Below are 20,092 nucleotides of genomic sequence, written 5' to 3' on the forward strand. Positions count from 1 at the left end.
ACCCTTTTGGTTCCAGGCTATAGAACCCTTTTGGTTCCAGGTTATAGAACCCTTTTGGTTCCAGGTTATAGAACCCTTTTGGTTCCAGGTTATAGAACCCTTTTGGTTCCAGGTTATAGAACCCTTTTGGTTCCAGGCTATAGAACCCTTTTGGTTCCAGGTTATAGAACCCTTTTGGTTCCAGGTTATAGAACCCTTTTGGTTCCAGGTTATATAACCCTTTTTTTTTTTGCTTTGTGTATGTGTGTGTGTGTCTGTGAGTGTGTGCGCACGTGTTGGTGTGTATGTTTGTTTGTTCGGTAGTGTGTGCGTGCACATCTGCATGTGTGCGTGTGCGTGTGTGTGTGTGTGTGTGTATACAGTACCTGGTGTCTGGTAGTTGAGTCGTCTCATCTCTACAGGGTCTGAAGTGTTGCCCAGCAGTGAGTCCTTCACCCCTCCTGAGTGGTCATCTTTGGGGAGGGGAGACGCTCGCTTCCTATAGAGGGGGGGGGGGGGAGGGGGGGGACCAAGAAAGGCTTATTAACCATGAACACAACTACTATCACACACAGATATAATGAAGGTCAGTTGGAAAGAGACTGTGTTCTCTCACGGCTGCCTGTTAGAGGCTGCCTGTTAGAGATACCATTATCTTCTTTACGAGATAGGCGAGATGGCCCATCTATCGCTGAATTAATAGTGTGTGTGTGTGTGTGTGTGTATTGGGAGACATGGCCTATCTATCGCTGAATTAAATTTGAGAGACATGAACGCCTGCTTTCTCCACACGTCATCTGGGCACTGACGGAGGTCTGTAGAGAAACATCGTGACAGCTGGAGAGTGTGTGTGTGTGTGTGTGTGTGTGTGTGTGTGTGTGTGTCTACTAAACAGTCTGTCTGGGGAGAAACAGGCAGACGTTGTAATTAACTCATCAGCTGGGTGGCACAACACTGGCTAATTATAGTGTGTAGCCTGCACCTGCACCAAGATATAGACTGGGCAATAAAGACCCAGACTAATCCCTCCCTATACCCCAGACTAACCCCTCCCTATACCCCAGACTAACCCCTCCCTATACCCCAGACTAACCCCTCCCTATACCCCAGACTAACCCCTCCCTATACCCCAGACTAACCCCTCCCTATACCCCAGACTAACCCCTCCCTATACCCCAGACTAATCCCTCCCTATACCCCAGACTAACCCCTCCCTATACCCCAGACTAACCCCTCCCTATACCCCAGACTAACCCCTCCCTATACCCCAGACTAACCCCTCCCTATACCCCAGACTAACCCCTCCCTATACCCCAGACTAACCCCTCCCTATACCCCAGACTAACCCCTCCCTATACCCCAGACTAATCCCTCCCTATACCCCAGACTAACCCCTCCCTATACCCCAGACTAACCCCTCCCTATACCCCAGACTAACCCCTCCCTATACCCCAGACTAACCCCTCCCTATACCCCAGACTAACCCCTCCCTATACCCCAGACTAATCCCTCCCTATACCCCAGACTAACCCCTCCCTATACCCCAGACTAACCCCTCCCTATACCCCAGACTAACCCCTCCCTATACCCCAGACTAACCCCTCCCTATACCCCAGACTAACCCCTCCCTATACCCCAGACTAACCCCTCCCTATACCCCAGACTAACCCCTCCCTATACCCCAGACTAATCCCTCCCTATACCCCAGACTAATCCCTCCCTATACCCCAGACTAATCCCTCCCTATACCCCAGACTAATCCCTCCCTATACCCCAGACTAACCCCTCCCTATACCCCAGACTAACCCCTCCCTATACCCCAGACTAACCCCTCCCTATACCCCAGACTAACCCCTCCCTATACCCCAGACTAACCCCTCCCTATACCCCAGACTAACCCCTCCCTATACCCCAGACTAACCCCTCCCTATACCCCAGACTAACCCCTCCCTATACCCCAGACTAACCCCTCCCTATACCCCAGACTAACCCCTCCATATACCCCAGACTAACCCCTCCCTATACCCCAGACTAACCCCTCCCTATACCCCAGACTAACCCCTCCCTATACCCCAGACTAACCCCTCCCTATACCCCAGACTAACCCCTCCCTATACCCCAGACTAATCCCTCCCTATACCCCAGACTAACCCCTCCCTATACCCCAGACTAACCCCTCCCTATACCCCAGACTAACCCCTCCCTATACCCCAGACTAACCCCTCCCTATACCCCAGACTAACCCCTCCCTATACCCCAGACTAACCCCTCCCTATACCCCAGACTAACCCCTCCCTATACCCCAGACTAATCCCTCCCTATACCCCAGACTAATCCCTCCCTATACCCCAGACTAATCCCTCCCTATACCCCAGACTAATCCCTCCCTATACCCCAGACTAACCCCTCCCTATACCCCAGACTAACCCCTCCCTATACCCCAGACTAACCCCTCCCTATACCCCAGACTAACCCCTCCCTATACCCCAGACTAACCCCTCCCTATACCCCAGACTAACCCCTCCCTATACCCCAGACTAACCCCTCCCTATACCCCAGACTAACCCCTCCCTATACCCCAGACTAACCCCTCCCTATACCCCAGACTAACCCCTCCATATACCCCAGACTAACCCCTCCCTATACCCCAGACTAATCCCTCCCTATACCCCAGACTAATCCCTCCCTATACCCCAGACTAACCCCTCCCTATACCCCAGACTAACCCCTCCCTATACCCCAGACTAACCCCTCCCTATACCCCAGACTAACCCCTCCCTATACCCCAGACTAACCCCTCCCTATACCCCAGACTAATCCCTCCCTATACCCCAGACTAACCCCTCCCTATACCCCAGACTAACCCCTCCCTATACCCCAGACTAATCCCTCCCTATACCCCAGACTAATCCCTCCCTATACCCCAGACTAACCCCTCCATATACCCCAGACTAACCCCTCCCTATACCCCAGACTAATCCCTCCATATACCCCAGACTAATCCCTCCCTATACCCCAGACTAATCCCTCCCTATACCCCAGACTAATCCCTCCCTATACCCCAGACTAACCCCTCCCTATACCCCAGACTAACCCCTCCCTATACCCCAGACTAATCCCTCCCTATACCCCAGACTAATCCCTCCCTATACCCCAGACTAATCCCTCCCTATACCCCAGACTAATCCCTCCCTATACCCCAGACTAATCCCTCCCTATACCCCAGACTAACCCCTCCCTATACCCCAGACTAACCCCTCCCTATACCCCAGACTAATCCCTCCCTATACCCCAGACTAAACCCTCCCTATACCCCAGACTAACCCCTCCCTATACCCCAGACTAACCCCTCCCTATACCCCAGACTAATCCCTCCCTATACCCCAGACTAACCCCTCCCTATACCCCAGACTAACCCCTCCCTATACCCCAGACTAACCCCTCCCTATACCCCAGACTAACCCCTCCCTATACCCCAGACTAATCCCTCCCTATACCCCAGACTAACCCCTCCCTATACCCCAGACTAACCCCTCCCTATACCCCAGACTAACCCCTCCCTATACCCCAGACTAATCCCTCCCTATACCCCAGACTAACCCCTCCCTATACCCCAGACTAACCCCTCCCTATACCCCAGACTAATCCCTCCCTATACCCCAGACTAATCCCTCCCTATACCCCAGACTAATCCCTCCCTATACCCCAGACTAATCCCTCCCTATACCCCAGACTAACCCCTCCCTATACCCCAGACTAATCCCTCCCTATACCCCAGACTAATCCCTCCCTATACCCCAGACTAATCCCTCCCTATACCCCAGACTAATCCCTCCCTATACCCCAGACTAATCCCTCCATATACCCCAGACTAACTGCTCCCTATACCCACACACACACACACACACACACACACACACACACACACACACACACACACACACACACACACACACACACACACACACACACACACACACACACACACACACACACACACACACACACACTTCTAGCCTCTGAACAGAAATGTAACTGTGCTGCTTTGTGAAGCGGAAGTGTCGGGCCTGCTGTAGAAATGTCACATCTCATTGCGCTCCATTTGCAAGTTCAGAGATGCCTCTCCTCAAAGCCTGCCACGGTGTGTGTGTGTGTGTGTGTGTGTGTGTGTGTGTGTGTGTGTGTGTACAGCTAAAGTAGCATGGATTCACAGGGTCTACCTGGTCCCAACACCGGTTATCTGATGATAAAGACCTTAGGCTAATGCTAACAGCATTACTAATGCTAAGTCACAGGTCAATGCTAACAGCATGACTGATGCTAAGCTACAGGATAATGCTAACAGCATGACTAATGCTAAGTCACATGATAATGCTAACAACATTACTAATGCTAAGTGACAGGATAATGCTAACAGCATGACTGATGCTAAGCTACAGGATAATGCTAACTAGTAGTGCACAATTCTTTTAACCAGGGTCTATAGGTAGTAGTGCACTACTTTTAACCAGAGCCATATGAGTAGTAGTGCACTACTTGTAACCAGAACCATATGGGTAGTAGTGCACTACTTTTAACCAGAGCCTATAGGTAGTAGTGCACTATAAAGGTTAGAGGGTGTTATTTGTAACACAGACCTGTCCTTCCTTTCTCTGCTGCTGACTGAGATTAACATGAGGGTGAAGTGTGTGTCTTTTTTATTTAAACAAAGAGGACAAAACACTTTGGTTAAGAAGAGAGAGAGAGAGAGAGAGAGAGAGAGAGAGAGAGAGAGAGAGAGAGTAGAGAGAGAGAGTAGAGAGAGAGAGTAGAGAGAGAGAAGAGAGAGAGAGAGTAGAGAGTAGAGAGAGAGAGAGAGAGAGAGAGAGAGAGAGTAGAGAGTAGAGAGAGAGAGAGAGAGAGTAGAGAGAGAGAGAGAGAGTAGTCTTCTCAGTCATGTTGACACTGGTCTACTACTGTTGCTTTAATGTATTGTTGTTCTGATTAATATTGTTGTTGTAGCTGTTATTAATGGTAATCCCATGTCCACTACTACTATTATTATTACTGTTAGTCCCACCATTTATTTATATATAAATATATATATATTTTGTGTATATATATACATATATATTTTATTTAAATTTTTCGATATGTATACTTTGACAATGTAAGTAATAATAACTTGCCATGTCAATAAAGTCAATTGAATTGAATTGAATTGAGTAGAGAGAGTAGAGAGAGAGAGAGAGAGTAGAGAGAGAGAGAGAGCGAGAGAGTAGAGAGAGAGTAGAGAGAGAGGGAGTAGAGAGAGACAGAGAGAGAGAGAGAAAGTAGAGAGAGAGAGAGAGAGTAGAGAGAGAGAGTAGAGAGAGAGAGAGAAAAGAGAGAAAAGAGAGAAAATAAATTCAATGTATGGTTATTTTGACCCTTGGTTATTGTTGTTACTGTTGTCCCGTTGACAATTTTGATTCTTATTATTTTCATATTGTAAATATCCTAAGTAAGCTTTGGCAATATGTACATTGTTACGTCATGCCAATAAAGCAAATAGAATTGAACTGAATTGAAAAGAGGGAGAGAAAAGAGAGAGAGAGAGAGAGAGAGAGATAGAGAGAGACAGAGAGAGACAGAGACAGAGAGACAGAGAGACACAGAGAGAGAGAGAGAGAGAGAGAGAGAGAGAGAGAGAGAGAGAGAGAGAGAGAGAGAGAGAGAGAGAGAGAGAGAGAGAGAGAGAGAGAGAGAGAGAGAGAGAGAGAGAGAGAGAGAGAGAGAGAGAGAGAGAGAGAGAGAGAGAGAGAGAGAGAGAGAGAGAGAGAGAGAGAGAGAAAGACAGTAAAAGGCCAGAAAGGTTTTGTTGAGGAAAATGTCAGCTTCAGACGCCTAAGGAACATTTCTATTCATGATTAGTCCGCGTACCAAATGGCACATAGAGCACTACAGGTCCCTACGGGTTCTGGTCAAAAATAGTGCAGCATATAGGGAACAGGGTCTCATTCGGAACAAAGCCTGAGTCTCCCCACCTGGCATTTAGCTGACAATGTGCCATTCAGACACAGACAGACTCGGTCAGACCATTCTGATTGGCAGCGACCTCGCAGTGTGTGTGTGTTCAGATTGCGGGTGACCTCAAAGGGTGTGTGTGTGTTCAGATTGCGGGTGACCTCAAAGGGTGTGTGTGTTCAGATTGCGGGTGACCTCAAAGGGTGTGTGTGTGTTCAGATTGCGGGTGACCTCAAAGGGTGTGTGTGTGTGTTCAGATTGCGGGTGACCTCGAAGGGTGTGTGTGTTCAGATTGCGGGTGACCTCGAAGGGTGTGTGTGTGTTCAGATTGCGGGTGACCTCAAAGGGTGTGTGTGTTCAGATTGCGGGTGACCTCAAAGGGTGTGTGTGTTCAGATTGCGGGTGACCTCGAAGGGTGTGTGTGTGTTCAGATTGCGGGTGACCTCGAAGGGTGTGTGTGTTCAGATTGCGGGTGACCTCGAAGGGTGTGTGTGTGTTCAGATTGCGGGTGACCTCGACAGTCACATATAGAACACGGGACCATAGCCACAACACAACACAGGACTCACCACAACACAACACTCACCACAACACAACACAACACTCACCACAACACAACACAACACTCACCACAACACAACACAACACTCACCACAACACAACACTCACCACAACACAACACAACACTCACCACAACACAACACAACACTCACCACAACACAACACAACACTCACCACAACACAACACTCACCACAACACAACACAACACTCACCACAACACAACACTCACCACAACACAACACTCACCACAACACAACACTCACCACAACACAACACTCACCACAACACAACACTCACCACAACACAACACTCACCACAACACAACACTCACCACAACACAACAACACAACACAACACTCACCACAACAGGCACATGCATTAGTTGATGCCTGGTAAAACATCCTGTTGTTTCAACTTAGCAAGATGAGTTACCTCACTGGTGTAACATGTTGAGTTGTATCAACTAGTATTACTATAGTAAACTCAACTTGATCTACTCAGGTGATATAACTTAAACTAGTACAAAAGGTTGTGAAGTAACTTATCGTTTGAAGTTAAACTACTCAAATATTTTACAGTGTGCAACCTTATCAAAACAGTAATACAGATTTTCTGAGGTCAGGAAATCAGGAGTTTCTGAATGATCAGGAACACATCTGGGAATATCACAGGACAACACAGGACAACACAGGACATCACAGGACATCACAGGACAACACAGGACATCACAGGACAACACAGGACATCACAGGACATCACAGGACAACACAGGACATCACAGGACAACACAGGACATCACAGGACATCACAGGACAACACAGGACATCACAGGACATCACAGGACAACACAGGAAATCACAGGACATCACAGGACAACACAGGACATCACACTACATCACAGGACAACACAGGACATCACAGGACATCACAGGACAACACAGGAAATCACAGGACAACACAGGACAACACAGGACAACACAAGACATCACAGGACAACACAGGACAACACAGGACATCACAGGACAACACAGGACATCACAGGACATCACAAGACAAAACAGGACATCACAGGACAACACAGGACATCACAGGACATCACAGGACAACACAGGACATCACAGGACAACACACTACATCACAGGACAACACAGGACATCACAGGACATCACAGGACAACACAGGAAATCACAGGACAACACAGGACAACACAGGACAACACAAGACATCACAGGACAACACAGGACAACACAAGACAAAACAGGACATCACAAGACAACACAGGACATCACAGGACAACACAGGACATCACAGGACAACACAAGACATCACAGGACATCACAGGACAACACAGGACAACACAGGACATCACAGGACAACACAGGACATCACAGGACAACACAAGACAACACAGGACAACACAGGACAACACAAGACAACACAGGACATCACAGGACAACACAGGACATCACAGGACAACACAGGACAACACAGGACATCACAGGACATCACAGGACAACACAGGACAACACAGAACAACACAGGACATCACAGGACAACACAGGACAACACAGGACAACACAAGACAACACAGGACAACACAGGACAACACAGGACATCACAGGACAACACAGGACATCACAGGACAACACAGGACAACACAGGACAACACAGGACAACACACAACACAAGACAACACAGGACAACACAGGACAACACAAGACAACACAGGACATCACAGGACAACACAACACAGGACATCACAGGACATCACAGGACAACACAGGACAACACAAGACAACACAGGACAACACAGGACAACACAAGACAACACAGGACATCACAGGGGAAGTTAGTTGGAGCCAGGGCTAGGATGTGATAGTAAGTACCCACCTTTCCTGCTTGCTGCTTTCACACAGAGAGATGGCAGAGAGAAGGAGGAGGAAAGAGAGGAAGAGGAGGAGGAAAGAGAGGAGGAGGAAGAAAGGAAGGTTAATGGCGATCAGAGGCCTAACGTAGCGATAGTGAGGAGCAGGGATAGAACCAGCAACTCCATTGTTACATTAGTAGAGACTATAACTGTTGTCTTGTGTAAATGTGATATTTCCGTTTTTCCTTTTTTTATACATTTGCAAAAATGAGATGAGCGGTGGAGAGATGAGAGGTGGAGAGATGAGAGATGAGAGATGGAGAGATGAGAGGTGGAGAGATGAGAGGTGAGAGATGACAGATGGAGAGATGAGAGGTGGAGAGGTGAGAGATGGAGAGGTGAGAGATGGAGAGGTGAGAGGTGGAGAGATGAGAGGTGGAGAGATGGGAGGTGAGAGGTGGAGAGATGAGAGGTGGAGAGATGGGAGGTGGAGAGATGAGAGATGAGAGGTGGAGAGATGAGAGGTGGAGAGATGAGAGGTGGAGAGATGAGAGGTGAGAGATGAGAGATTGAGAGGTGGAGAGATGAGAGGTGGAGAGATGGGAGGTGGAGAGATGAGAGATGAGAGGTGGAGAGATGAGAGGTGGAGAGATTGAGAGGTGGAGAGACGGCAGGTGGAGAGACGGCAGGTGGAGAGATGAGAGGTGAGAGATGACAGATGGAGAGATGAGAGGTGGAGAGATGAGAGGTGGAGAGATGGGAGGTGGAGAGATGGGAGGTGGAGAGATGAGAGATGAGAGATTGAGAGGTGGAGAGATGAGAGGTGGAGAGATGGGAGGTGGAGAGATGAGAGATGAGAGGTGGAGAGATGAGAGATGGAGAGGTGAGAGGTGGAGAGATGAGAGGTGGAGAGATGAGAGGTGAGAGATGAGAGATTGAGAGGTGGAGAGATGAGAGGTGGAGAGATGAGAGGTGGAGAGATGAGAGGTGGAGAGATGAGAGATGGAGAGATGAGAGATGAGAGATGGGGAGATGAGAGGTGGAGAGATGAGAGGTGAGAGATGACAGATGGAGAGATGAGAGGTGGAGAGATGAGAGGTGGAGAGATGGAGAGGTGAGAGGTGGAGAGGTGAGAGGTGGAGAGATGAGAGGTGGAGAGATGGGAGGTGGAGAGATGAGAGATGAGAGGTGGAGAGATGAGAGGTGGAGAGATGAGAGGTGGAGAGATGGCAGGTGGAGAGATGAGAGGTGGAGAGATGAGAGGTGGAGAGATGAGAGATGAGAGGTGGAGAGATGGGAGATGGAGAGATGAGAGGTGGAGAGATGAGAGATGAGAGGTGGAGAGATGAGAGGTGGAGAGATGAGAGGTGGAGAGATGAGAGGTGGAGAGATGAGAGGTGAGAGGTGGAGAGATGAGAGGTGGAGAGATGAGAGGTGGAGAGATGAGAGGTGGAGAGATGGAGAGATGAGAGATGGAGAGATGAGAGATGGAGAGATGAGAGGTGGAGAGATGAGAGGTGGAGAGATGAGAGATGGAGAGATGAGAGGTGGAGAGATGAAAGGTGGAGAGATGAGAGGTGGAGAGATGAGAGGTGAGAGATGGAGAGATGAGAGATGGAGAGATGAGAGATGAGAGGTGGAGAGATGAGAGGTGGAGAGATGAGAGGTGGAGAGATGGAGAGATGAGAGGTGGAGAGATGAGAGGTGGAGAGATGAGATGTGGAGAGATGAGAGGTGGAGAGATGAGAGGTGGAGAGATGAGAGATGAGAGGTGGAGAGATGAGAGATGGAGAGATGAGAGATGAGAGGTGGAGAGATGAGAGATGAGAGATGGAGAGATGAGAGGTGGAGAGATGAGAGGTGAGAGATGGAGAGATGATAGGTGGAGAGATGAGAGGTGGAGAGGTGAGAGGTGGAGAGGTGAGAGATGGAGAGATGAGAGGTGGAGAGATGAGAGGTGGAGAGGTGGAGAGATGAGAGGTGGAGAGGTGAGAGGTGGAGAGGTGAAAGATGAGAGGTGAGAGGTGGAGAGATGAGAGATGGAGAGATGAGAGGTGAGAGGTGGAGAGATGAGAGATGGAGAGATGAGAGATGGAGAGATGGAGAGATGAGAGGTGGAGAGATGAGAGGTGGAGAGGTGAGAGATGAGAGGTGGAGAGATGAGAGATGGAGAGATGAGAGATGGAGAGATGAGAGGTGGAGAGATGAGAGGTGGAGAGGTGAGAGATGAGAGGTGGAGAGATGAGATGTGGAGAGATGAGAGATGGAGAGGTGGAGAGATGAGAGATGGAGAGATGAGAGATGGAGAGATGAGAGATGAGAGGTGGAGAGATGAGAGGTGGAGAGATGAGAGATGAGAGGTGAGAGGTGGAGAGATGAGAGGTGGAGATGTGAGAGATGAGAGGTGGAGAGATGAGATGTGGAGAGATGAGAGATGGAGAGGTGGAGAGATGAGAGATGGGAGTGGGATGGAGAGATGAGAGATGAGAGGTGGAGAGATGAGAGTGGAGAGGTGAGAGATGAGAGGTGGAGAGATGAGAGGTGAGAGATGGAGAGATGAGAGGTGGAGAGGTGAGAGGTGGAGAGGTGAGAGATGGAGAGATGAGAGGTGGAGAGATGAGAGGTGGAGAGGTGAGAGGTGGAGAGATGAGAGGTGGAGAGATGAGAAGTGGAGAGATGAGAGGTGGAGAGGTGAGAGATGAGAGGTGAGAGGTGGAGAGATGAGAGGTGAGAGGTGGAGAGATGGAGAGATGAGAGATGGAGAGATGAGAGATGGAGAGATGAGAGGTGGAGAGATGAGAGGTGGAGAGGTGAGAGATGAGAGGTGGAGAGATGAGAGATGGAGAGATGAGAGATGGAGAGATGAGAGATGGAGAGATGAGAGGTGGAGAGATGAGAGGTGGAGAGGTGAGAGATGAGAGGTGGAGAGATGAGAGGTGAGAGATGGAGAGATGATAGGTGGAGAGATGAGAGGTGGAGAGGTGAGAGGTGGAGAGGTGAGAGATGGAGAGATGAGAGGTGGAGAGATGAGAGGTGGAGAGATGAGAGGTGGAGAGGTGAGAGGTGGAGAGGTGAGAGATGAGAGGTGGAGAGATGAGAGATGGAGAGATGAGAGGTGAGAGGTGGAGAGATGAGAGATGGAGAGATGAGAGATGGAGAGATGAGAGATGGAGAGATGAGAGGTGGAGAGATGAGAGGTGGAGAGGTGAGAGATGAGAGGTGGAGAGATGAGAGGTGAGAGATGGAGAGATGAGAGGTGGAGAGATGAGAGGTGGAAAGGTGAGAGGTGGAGAGATGAGAGGTGGAGAGGTGAGAGGTGGAGAGATGAGAGGTGGAGAGGTGAGAGATGAGAGGTGGAGAGATGAGATGTGGAGAGATGAGAGATGGAGAGATGAGAGATGGAGAGGTGGAGAGATGAGAGATGAGAGATGAGAGGTGAGAGATGAGAGGTGGAGAGATGAGAGGTGGAGAGGTGAGAGGTGGAGAGGTGAGAGATGGAGAGATGAGAGGTGGAGAGGTGGAGAGATGAGAGGTGGAGAGATGAGAGATGAGAGGTGGAGAGATGAGAGGTGAGAGATGGAGAGATGAGAGGTGGAGAGGTGAGAGATGAGAGGTGGAGAGATGAGAGATGAGAGATGAGAGGTGAGAGGTGGAGAGATGAGAGATGAGAGGTGGAGAGATGAGAGGTGAGAGATGGAGAGATGAGAGGTGGAGAGATGAGAGGTGGAGAGGTGAGAGGTGGAGAGATGAGAGGTGGAGAGGTGAGAGGTGGAGAGATGAGAGGTGGAGAGGTGAGAGATGAGAGGTGGAGAGATGAGATGTGGAGAGATGAGAGATGGAGAGATGAGAGATGGAGAGGTGGAGAGATGAGAGATGAGAGATGAGAGGTGGAGAGATGAGAGGTGGAGAGATGAGAGATGAGAGGTGAGAGGTGGAGAGATGAGAGGTGGAGATGTGAGAGATGAGAGGTGGAGAGATGAGATGTGGAGAGATGAGAGATGGAGAGGTGGAGAGATGAGAGATGGAGAGATGAGAGATGGAGAGATGAGAGATGAGAGGTGGAGAGATGAGAGGTGGAGAGGTGAGAGATGAGAGGTGGAGAGATGAGAGGTGAGAGATGGAGAGATGATAGGTGGAGAGATGAGAGGTGGAGAGGTGAGAGGTGGAGAGGTGAGAGATGAGAGGTGGAGAGATGAGAGGTGGAGAGGTGAGAGGTGGAGAGATGAGAGGTGGAGAGGTGAGAAGTGGAGAGATGAGAGGTGGAGAGGTGAGAGATGAGAGGTGAGAGGTGGAGAGATGAGAGGTGAGAGGTGAGAGATGGAGAGATGAGAGATGGAGAGATGAGAGATGGAGAGATGAGAGGTGGAGAGATGAGAGGTGGAGAGGTGAGAGATGAGAGGTGGAGAGATGAGAGATGGAGAGATGAGAGATGGAGAGATGAGAGGTGGAGAGATGAGAGGTGGAGAGGTGAGAGATGAGAGGTGGAGAGATGAGAGGTGAGAGATGGAGAGATGATAGGTGGAGAGATGAGAGGTGGAGAGGTGAGAGGTGGAGAGGTGAGAGATGGAGAGATGAGAGGTGGAGAGATGAGAGGTGGAGAGATGAGAGGTGGAGAGGTGAGAGGTGGAGAGGTGAGAGATGAGAGGTGGAGAGATGAGAGATGGAGAGATGAGAGGTGAGAGGTGGAGAGATGAGAGATGGAGAGATGAGAGATGGAGAGATGGAGAGATGAGAGGTGGAGAGATGAGAGGTGGAGAGGTGAGAGATGAGAGGTGGAGAGATGAGAGGTGAGAGATGAGAGGTGGAGAGATGAGAGGTGGAGAGATGAGAGGTGGAGAGGTGAGAGGTGGAGAGGTGAGAGATGAGAGGTGGAGAGATGAGAGATGGAGAGATGAGAGGTGAGAGGTGGAGAGATGAGAGATGGAGAGATGAGAGATGGAGAGATGAGAGATGGAGAGATGAGAGGTGGAGAGATGAGAGGTGGAGAGGTGAGAGATGAGAGGTGGAGAGATGAGAGGTGAGAGATGGAGAGATGAGAGGTGGAGAGATGAGAGGTGGAAAGGTGAGAGGTGGAGAGATGAGAGGTGGAGAGGTGAGAGGTGGAGAGATGAGAGGTGGAGAGGTGAGAGATGAGAGGTGGAGAGATGAGATGTGGAGAGATGAGAGATGGAGAGATGAGAGATGGAGAGGTGGAGAGATGAGAGATGAGAGATGAGAGGTGAGAGATGAGAGGTGGAGAGATGAGAGGTGGAGAGGTGAGAGGTGGAGAGGTGAGAGATGGAGAGATGAGAGGTGGAGAGGTGGAGAGATGAGAGGTGGAGAGATGAGAGATGAGAGGTGGAGAGATGAGAGGTGAGAGATGGAGAGATGAGAGGTGGAGAGGTGAGAGATGAGAGGTGGAGAGATGAGAGATGAGAGATGAGAGGTGAGAGGTGGAGAGATGAGAGATGAGAGGTGGAGAGATGAGAGGTGAGAGATGGAGAGATGAGAGGTGGAGAGATGAGAGGTGGAGAGGTGAGAGGTGGAGAGATGAGAGGTGGAGAGGTGAGAGGTGGAGAGGTGAGAGATGAGAGGTGGAGAGATGAGATGTGGAGAGATGAGAGATGGAGAGATGAGAGATGGAGAGGTGGAGAGATGAGAGATGAGAGGTGGAGAGATGAGAGGTGGAGAGATGAGAGATGAGAGGTGAGAGGTGGAGAGATGAGAGGTGGAGATGTGAGAGATGAGAGGTGGAGAGATGAGATGTGGAGAGATGAGAGATGGAGAGGTGGAGAGATGAGAGATGGAGAGATGAGAGATGGAGAGATGAGAGATGAGAGGTGGAGAGATGAGAGGTGGAGAGGTGAGAGATGAGAGGTGGAGAGATGAGAGGTGAGAGATGGAGAGATGATAGGTGGAGAGATGAGAGGTGGAGAGGTGAGAGGTGGAGAGGTGAGAGATGAGAGGTGGAGAGATGAGAGGTGGAGAGGTGAGAGGTGGAGAGATGAGAGGTGGAGAGGTGAGAAGTGGAGAGATGAGAGGTGGAGAGGTGAGAGATGAGAGGTGAGAGGTGGAGAGATGAGAGGTGAGAGGTGAGAGATGGAGAGATGAGAGATGGAGAGATGAGAGATGGAGAGATGAGAGGTGGAGAGATGAGAGGTGGAGAGGTGAGAGATGAGAGGTGGAGAGATGAGAGATGAGAGATGGAGAGATGAGAGATGGAGAGATGAGAGGTGGAGAGATGAGAGGTGGAGAGGTGAGAGATGAGAGGTGGAGAGATGAGAGGTGAGAGATGGAGAGATGATAGGTGGAGAGATGAGAGGTGGAGAGGTGAGAGGTGGAGAGGTGAGAGATGGAGAGATGAGAGGTGGAGAGATGAGAGGTGGAGAGATGAGAGGTGGAGAGGTGAGAGGTGGAGAGGTGAGAGATGAGAGGTGGAGAGATGAGAGATGGAGAGATGAGAGGTGAGAGGTGGAGAGATGAGAGATGGAGAGATGAGAGATGGAGAGATGGAGAGATGAGAGGTGGAGAGATGAGAGGTGGAGAGGTGAGAGATGAGAGGTGGAGAGATGAGAGGTGAGAGATGGAGAGATGAGAGGTGGAGAGATGAGAGGTGGAGAGGTGAGAGGTGGAGAGATGAGAGGTGGAGAGGTGAGAGGTGGAGAGATGAGAGGTGGAGAGGTGAGAGGTGGAGAGATGAGAGGTGGAGAGGTGAGAGGTGGAGAGATGAGAGGTGGAGAGGTGAGAGATGAGAGGTGGAGAGATGAGATGTGGAGAGATGAGAGATGGAGAGATGAGAGATGGAGAGGTGGAGAGATGAGAGATCAGAGGTGAGAGATGAGAGGTGGAGAGATGAGAGGTGGAGAGGTGAGAGGTGGAGAGGTGAGAGATGGAGAGATGAGAGGTGGAGAGGTGGAGAGATGAGAGGTGGAGAGATGAGAGATGAGAGGTGGAGAGATGAGAGGTGAGAGATGGAGAGATGAGAGGTGGAGAGGTGAGAGATGAGAGGTGGAGAGATGAGAGATGAGAGATGAGAGGTGAGAGGTGGAGAGATGAGAGATGAGAGGTGGAGAGATGAGAGGTGAGAGATGGAGAGATGAGAGGTGGAGAGATGAGAGGTGGAGAGGTGAGAGGTGGAGAGATGAGAGGTGGAGAGGTGAGAGGTGGAGAGATGAGAGGTGGAGAGGTGAGAGATGAGAGGTGGAGAGATGAGATGTGGAGAGATGAGAGATGGAGAGATGAGAGATGGAGAGGTGGAGAGATGAGAGATGAGAGGTGAGAGATGAGAGGTGGAGAGATGAGAGGTGGAGAGGTGAGAGATGGAGAGATGAGAGGTGGAGAGGTGGAGAGATGAGAGGTGGAGAGGTGGAGAGGTGAGAGGTGGAGAGATGAGAGGTGGAGAGGTGAGAGGTGGAGAGGTGGAGAGATGAGAGGTGGAGAGGTGAGAGATGGAGAGGTGAGAGGTGGAGAGATGAGAGGTGGAGAGATGAGAGGTGGAGAGGTGAGAGGTGGAGAGGTGAGAGGTGGAGAGATGAGAGGTGGAGAGGTGAGAGATGAGAGGTGAGAGGTGGAGAGATGAGAGATGGAGAGATGAGAGGTGAGAGGTGGAGAGATGAGAGATGGAGAGATGAGAGATGGAGAGATGGAGAGATGAGAGGTGGAGAGATGAGAGGTGGAGAGGTGAGAGATGAGAGGTGGAGAGATGAGAGATGGAGAGATGAGAGATGGAGAGATGAGAGGTGGAGAGATGAGAGGTGGAGAGGTGAGAGATGAGAGGTGGAGAGATGAGATGTGGAGAGATGAGAGATGGAGAGATGAGAGATGGAGAGGTGGAGAGATGAGAGATGAGAGATGGAGAGATGAGAGATGAGAGGTGGAGAGATGAGAGGTGGAGAGATGAGAGATGAGAGGTGAGAGGTGGAGAGATGAGAGGTGGAGATGTGAGAGATGAGAGATGGAGAGATGAGAGATGGAGAGATGAGAAGTGGAGATGGAGAGATGAGAAGTGGAGAGATGAGAGGTGGAGAGGTGAGAGATGAGAGGTGAGAGGTGGAGAGATGAGAGATGGAGAGATGAGAGATGGAGAGATGAGAGGTGAGAGGTGGAGAGATGAGAGATGGAGAGATGAGAGATGGAGAGATGAGAGATGGAGAGATGAGAGGTGGAGAGATGAGAGGTGGAGAGGTGAGAGATGAGAGGTGGAGAGATGAGAGATGGAGAGATGAGAGATGGAGAGATGGAGAGATGAGAGGTGGAGAGATGAGAGGTGGAGAGGTGAGAGATGAGAGGTGGAGAGATGAGAGGTGGAGAGATGAGAGATGGAGAGATGAGAGATGGAGAGGTGGAGAGATGAGAGATGGAGAGATGGAGAGATGAGAGGTGGAGAGATGAGAGGTGGAGAGATGAGAGGTGGAGAGATGAGAGATGAGAGGTGAGAGGTGGAGAGATGAGAGGTGGAGAGGTGAGAGATAAGAGGTGGAGAGATGGAGAGATGAGAGGTGAGAGGTGAAGGGATGAGAGGTGGAGAGGTGAGAGATGAGAGGTGGAGAGATGGAGAGATGAGAGGTGAGAGGTGGAGAGATGAGAGATGGAGAGATGAGAGATGAGGAGATGACAGGTGGAGAGATGAGAGGTGGAGAGGTGAGAGGTGGAGAGGTGAGAGATGGAGAGATGAGAGGTGAGAGGTGAGAGAGATGAGAGATGGAGAGATGAGAGATGGAGAGATGAGAGATGGAGAGATGAGAGGTGGAGAGATGAGAGGTGGAGAGATGAGAGGTGAGAGGTGGAGAGATGAGAGATGGAGAGATGAGAGATGGAGAGATGAGAGGTGGAGAGATGAGAGATGGAGAGATGAGAGGTGGAGAGATGAGAGGTGGAGAGATGAGAGGTGAGAGGTGGAGAGATGAGAGGTGAGAGATGGAGAGATGAGAGGTGGAGAGATGAGAGGTGAGAGATGAGAGATGGAGAGATGAGAGGTGGAGAGATGAGAGGTGAGAGATGAGAGGTGGAGAGATGAGAGGTGAGAGATGGAGAGATGAGAGGTGAGAGATGGAGAGGTGGAGAGATGAGAGGTGGAGAGATGAGAGGTGAGAGGTGGAGAGATGGAGAGATGAGAGGTGGAGAGATGAGAGATGGAGAGATGAGAGATGGAGAGATGAGAGGTGGAGAGATGAGAGATGGAGAGATGAGAGGTGGAGAGATCAGTCGCTTGTTGGTTCTTTGAGACCGTACCAGTGTGTGTTGGGACAGGGAGACACGGGGACAGGGAGACACGGGGACAGGAAGACACGGGGACAGAGGGAAACACACAGGGGGACAGGGAGACACGGGGACAGGGAGACACGGGACAGGAAGACACGGGGACAGAGGGAAACACACAGGGGGACAGGGAGACACAGGGACAGGGGGAAACACACAGGGGGACAGGGAGACACGGGGACAGGGGGACAGAGGGAAACACACAGGGGGACAGGGAGACACGGGGACAGGGAGACACGGGGACAAGGAGACAGGGGGACAGGGATACAGAGGGACAGGGAGACAGGGATACAGGGGGACAGGGATACAGAGGGACAGGGGGACAGAGGGACAGGGGTACAGGGGGACAGGGATACAGAGGGACAGGGAGACAGAGGGACAGGGGGACAGGGAGACAGAGGGACAGGGATACAGAGGGACAGGGGGACAGGGAGACAGAGGGACAGGGAGACAGGGAGACAGAGGGACAGGGGGACAGGGAGACAGAGGGACAGGGATACAGAGGGACAGGGAGACAGGGGGACAGGGAGACAGAGGGACAGGGAGACAGGGAGACAGAGGGTGCAGTGCATCTTTGGTGACACTCACAATCACACTGACTGATGCAACGCGTGGAAACCTGCATCAAGGTGTTTTCACACACAGACTTTATTTACTATTTATTTATGAAGAGAAGTCCCACTGAGACCAAAGTCTCATCCCCCCCCACACACACACACACACACCTCTTACCTCTTGAAGAGCAGGATGGCGATAACGATGACGATGATGAGCACCACGGCCAGGACAGGACCCAGGACCCACAACATCTCTGGCTGCTCTACAGTCCTGGACACGTTAGGAGACACCTGGATAGGGTCGGAGTACGGACTGGCTGAGAACGTCCTCTACAGGAGAGAGGGACAGGAAGGGAGTTAGAATACACACTGGTACGGTCTCAAAGAACCAACAAGCGACTGAGAGACAGAGAGACAGAGACACAGAGACAGAGAGACAGAGAGACACAGAGAGAGAGAGAGAGAGAGAGAGAGAGAGAGAGAGAGAGAGAGAGAGAGAGAGAGAGAGAGAGAGAGAGAGACAGAGACACAGAGACAGAGAGACAGAGAGAGAGAGAGAGAGAGAGAGAGAGAGAGAGAGAGAGAGAGAAAGAGAGAGAGAGAGAGAGAGAGAGAGAGAGAGAGAGAGAGAGAGAGAGAGAGAGAGAGAGAGAGAGAGAGAGAGAGAGAGAGAGAGAGAGAGAGAGAGAGAGAGAGAGAGAGAGAGAGAGAGAGAGAGAGAGAAAGAGAGAGAGAGAGAGAAACAGAGAGAGAGAGAGAGAGAGAGAGAGAGAGAGAGAGAGAATAGTGAAGGTGTAAACTTGGCAGTAGAAAATCTTAACAGTATATTTGACCTCTCAGCTTCCCTATCAAACCTAAAAATCTCAAATAGAAAACCGAAGAAAATGAACAACAATGACAAATGGTTTGATAAAGAATGCAAAAATCTAAGAAAGAAATTGAGAAACCTGTCCAACCAAAAACATAGAGACCCGGAAAACCTGAGTCTACGCCTTCACTATGGTGAATCACTAAAACAATACAGAAATACACTACGGAAAAAGAAGGAACAGCACGTCAGAAATCAGCTCAATGTAATTGAAGAATCCATAGACTCTAACCAATTCTGGGAAAATTGGAAAACACTAAACAAACAACAACACGAAGAATTATCTATCCAAAATGGAGATGTATGGGTAAACCACTTCTCCAATCTTTTTGGCTCTATAACAAAGAATAAAGAGCAAAAACATATACATGATCAAATACAAATCCTAGAATCAACTATTAAAGACTACCAGAACCCATTGGATTCTCCAATTACCTTGAATGAGTTACAGGACAAAATAAAAACCCTCAAACCCAAAAAGGCCTGTGGTGTTGATGGTATCCTTAATGAAATGATCAAATATACAGACAACAAATTCCAATTGGCTATATTAAAACTCTTTAACATCGTCCTTAGCTCTGGCATCTTCCCCAATATTTGGAACCAAGGACTGATCACCCCAATCCACAAAAGTGGAGACAAATTTGACCCCAATAACTACCGTGGAATATGCGTCAACAGTAACCTTGGGAAAATACTCTGCATTATCATTAACAGCAGACTCGTACATTTCCTCAATGAAAACAATGTACTGAGCAAATGTCAAATTGGCTTTTTACCAAATTACCGTACAACAGACCATGTATTCACCCTACACACCCTAATTGACAACCAAACAAACCAAAACAAAGGCAAAGTCTTCTCATGCTTTGTTGATTTCAAAAAAGCCTTCGACTCAATTTGGCATGAGGGTCTGCTATACAAATTGATGGAAAGTGGTGTTGGGGGTAAAACATACGACATTATAAAATCCATGTACACAAACAACAAGTGTGCGGTTAAAATTGGCAAAAAACACACACATTTCTTCTCACAGG

General features: G+C 49.8%; 1 protein-coding gene across 20 annotated transcripts in view; it reads right to left on the minus strand.

Moving 5' to 3' along the window:
- LOC139550147 (receptor-type tyrosine-protein phosphatase F) overlaps positions 1-20,092 on the minus strand; it is a 498,277-nt gene that overhangs the window by 52,663 nt on the left and 425,522 nt on the right. For 12 of the 20 annotated variants that reach the window (XM_071360808.1, XM_071360817.1, XM_071360813.1 and 9 more), the window contains 3 exons: positions 18,363-18,517; positions 8,417-8,431; positions 366-478 (listed from right to left, as the gene is read on the minus strand). In XM_071360808.1, the coding sequence (XP_071216909.1) occupies positions 366-478; positions 8,417-8,431; positions 18,363-18,517 (283 nt within the window). The remainder of the gene's footprint in view (positions 1-365; positions 479-8,416; positions 8,432-18,362; positions 18,518-20,092) is intronic. The other 8 variants (XM_071360814.1, XM_071360809.1, XM_071360815.1 and 5 more) reach the window with 1 other exon arrangement.

This window comes from Salvelinus alpinus, chromosome 23 (assembly GCF_045679555.1).
Source record: "Salvelinus alpinus chromosome 23, SLU_Salpinus.1, whole genome shotgun sequence".
Classification (NCBI taxonomy): Eukaryota; Metazoa; Chordata; class Actinopteri; order Salmoniformes; family Salmonidae; genus Salvelinus; species Salvelinus alpinus.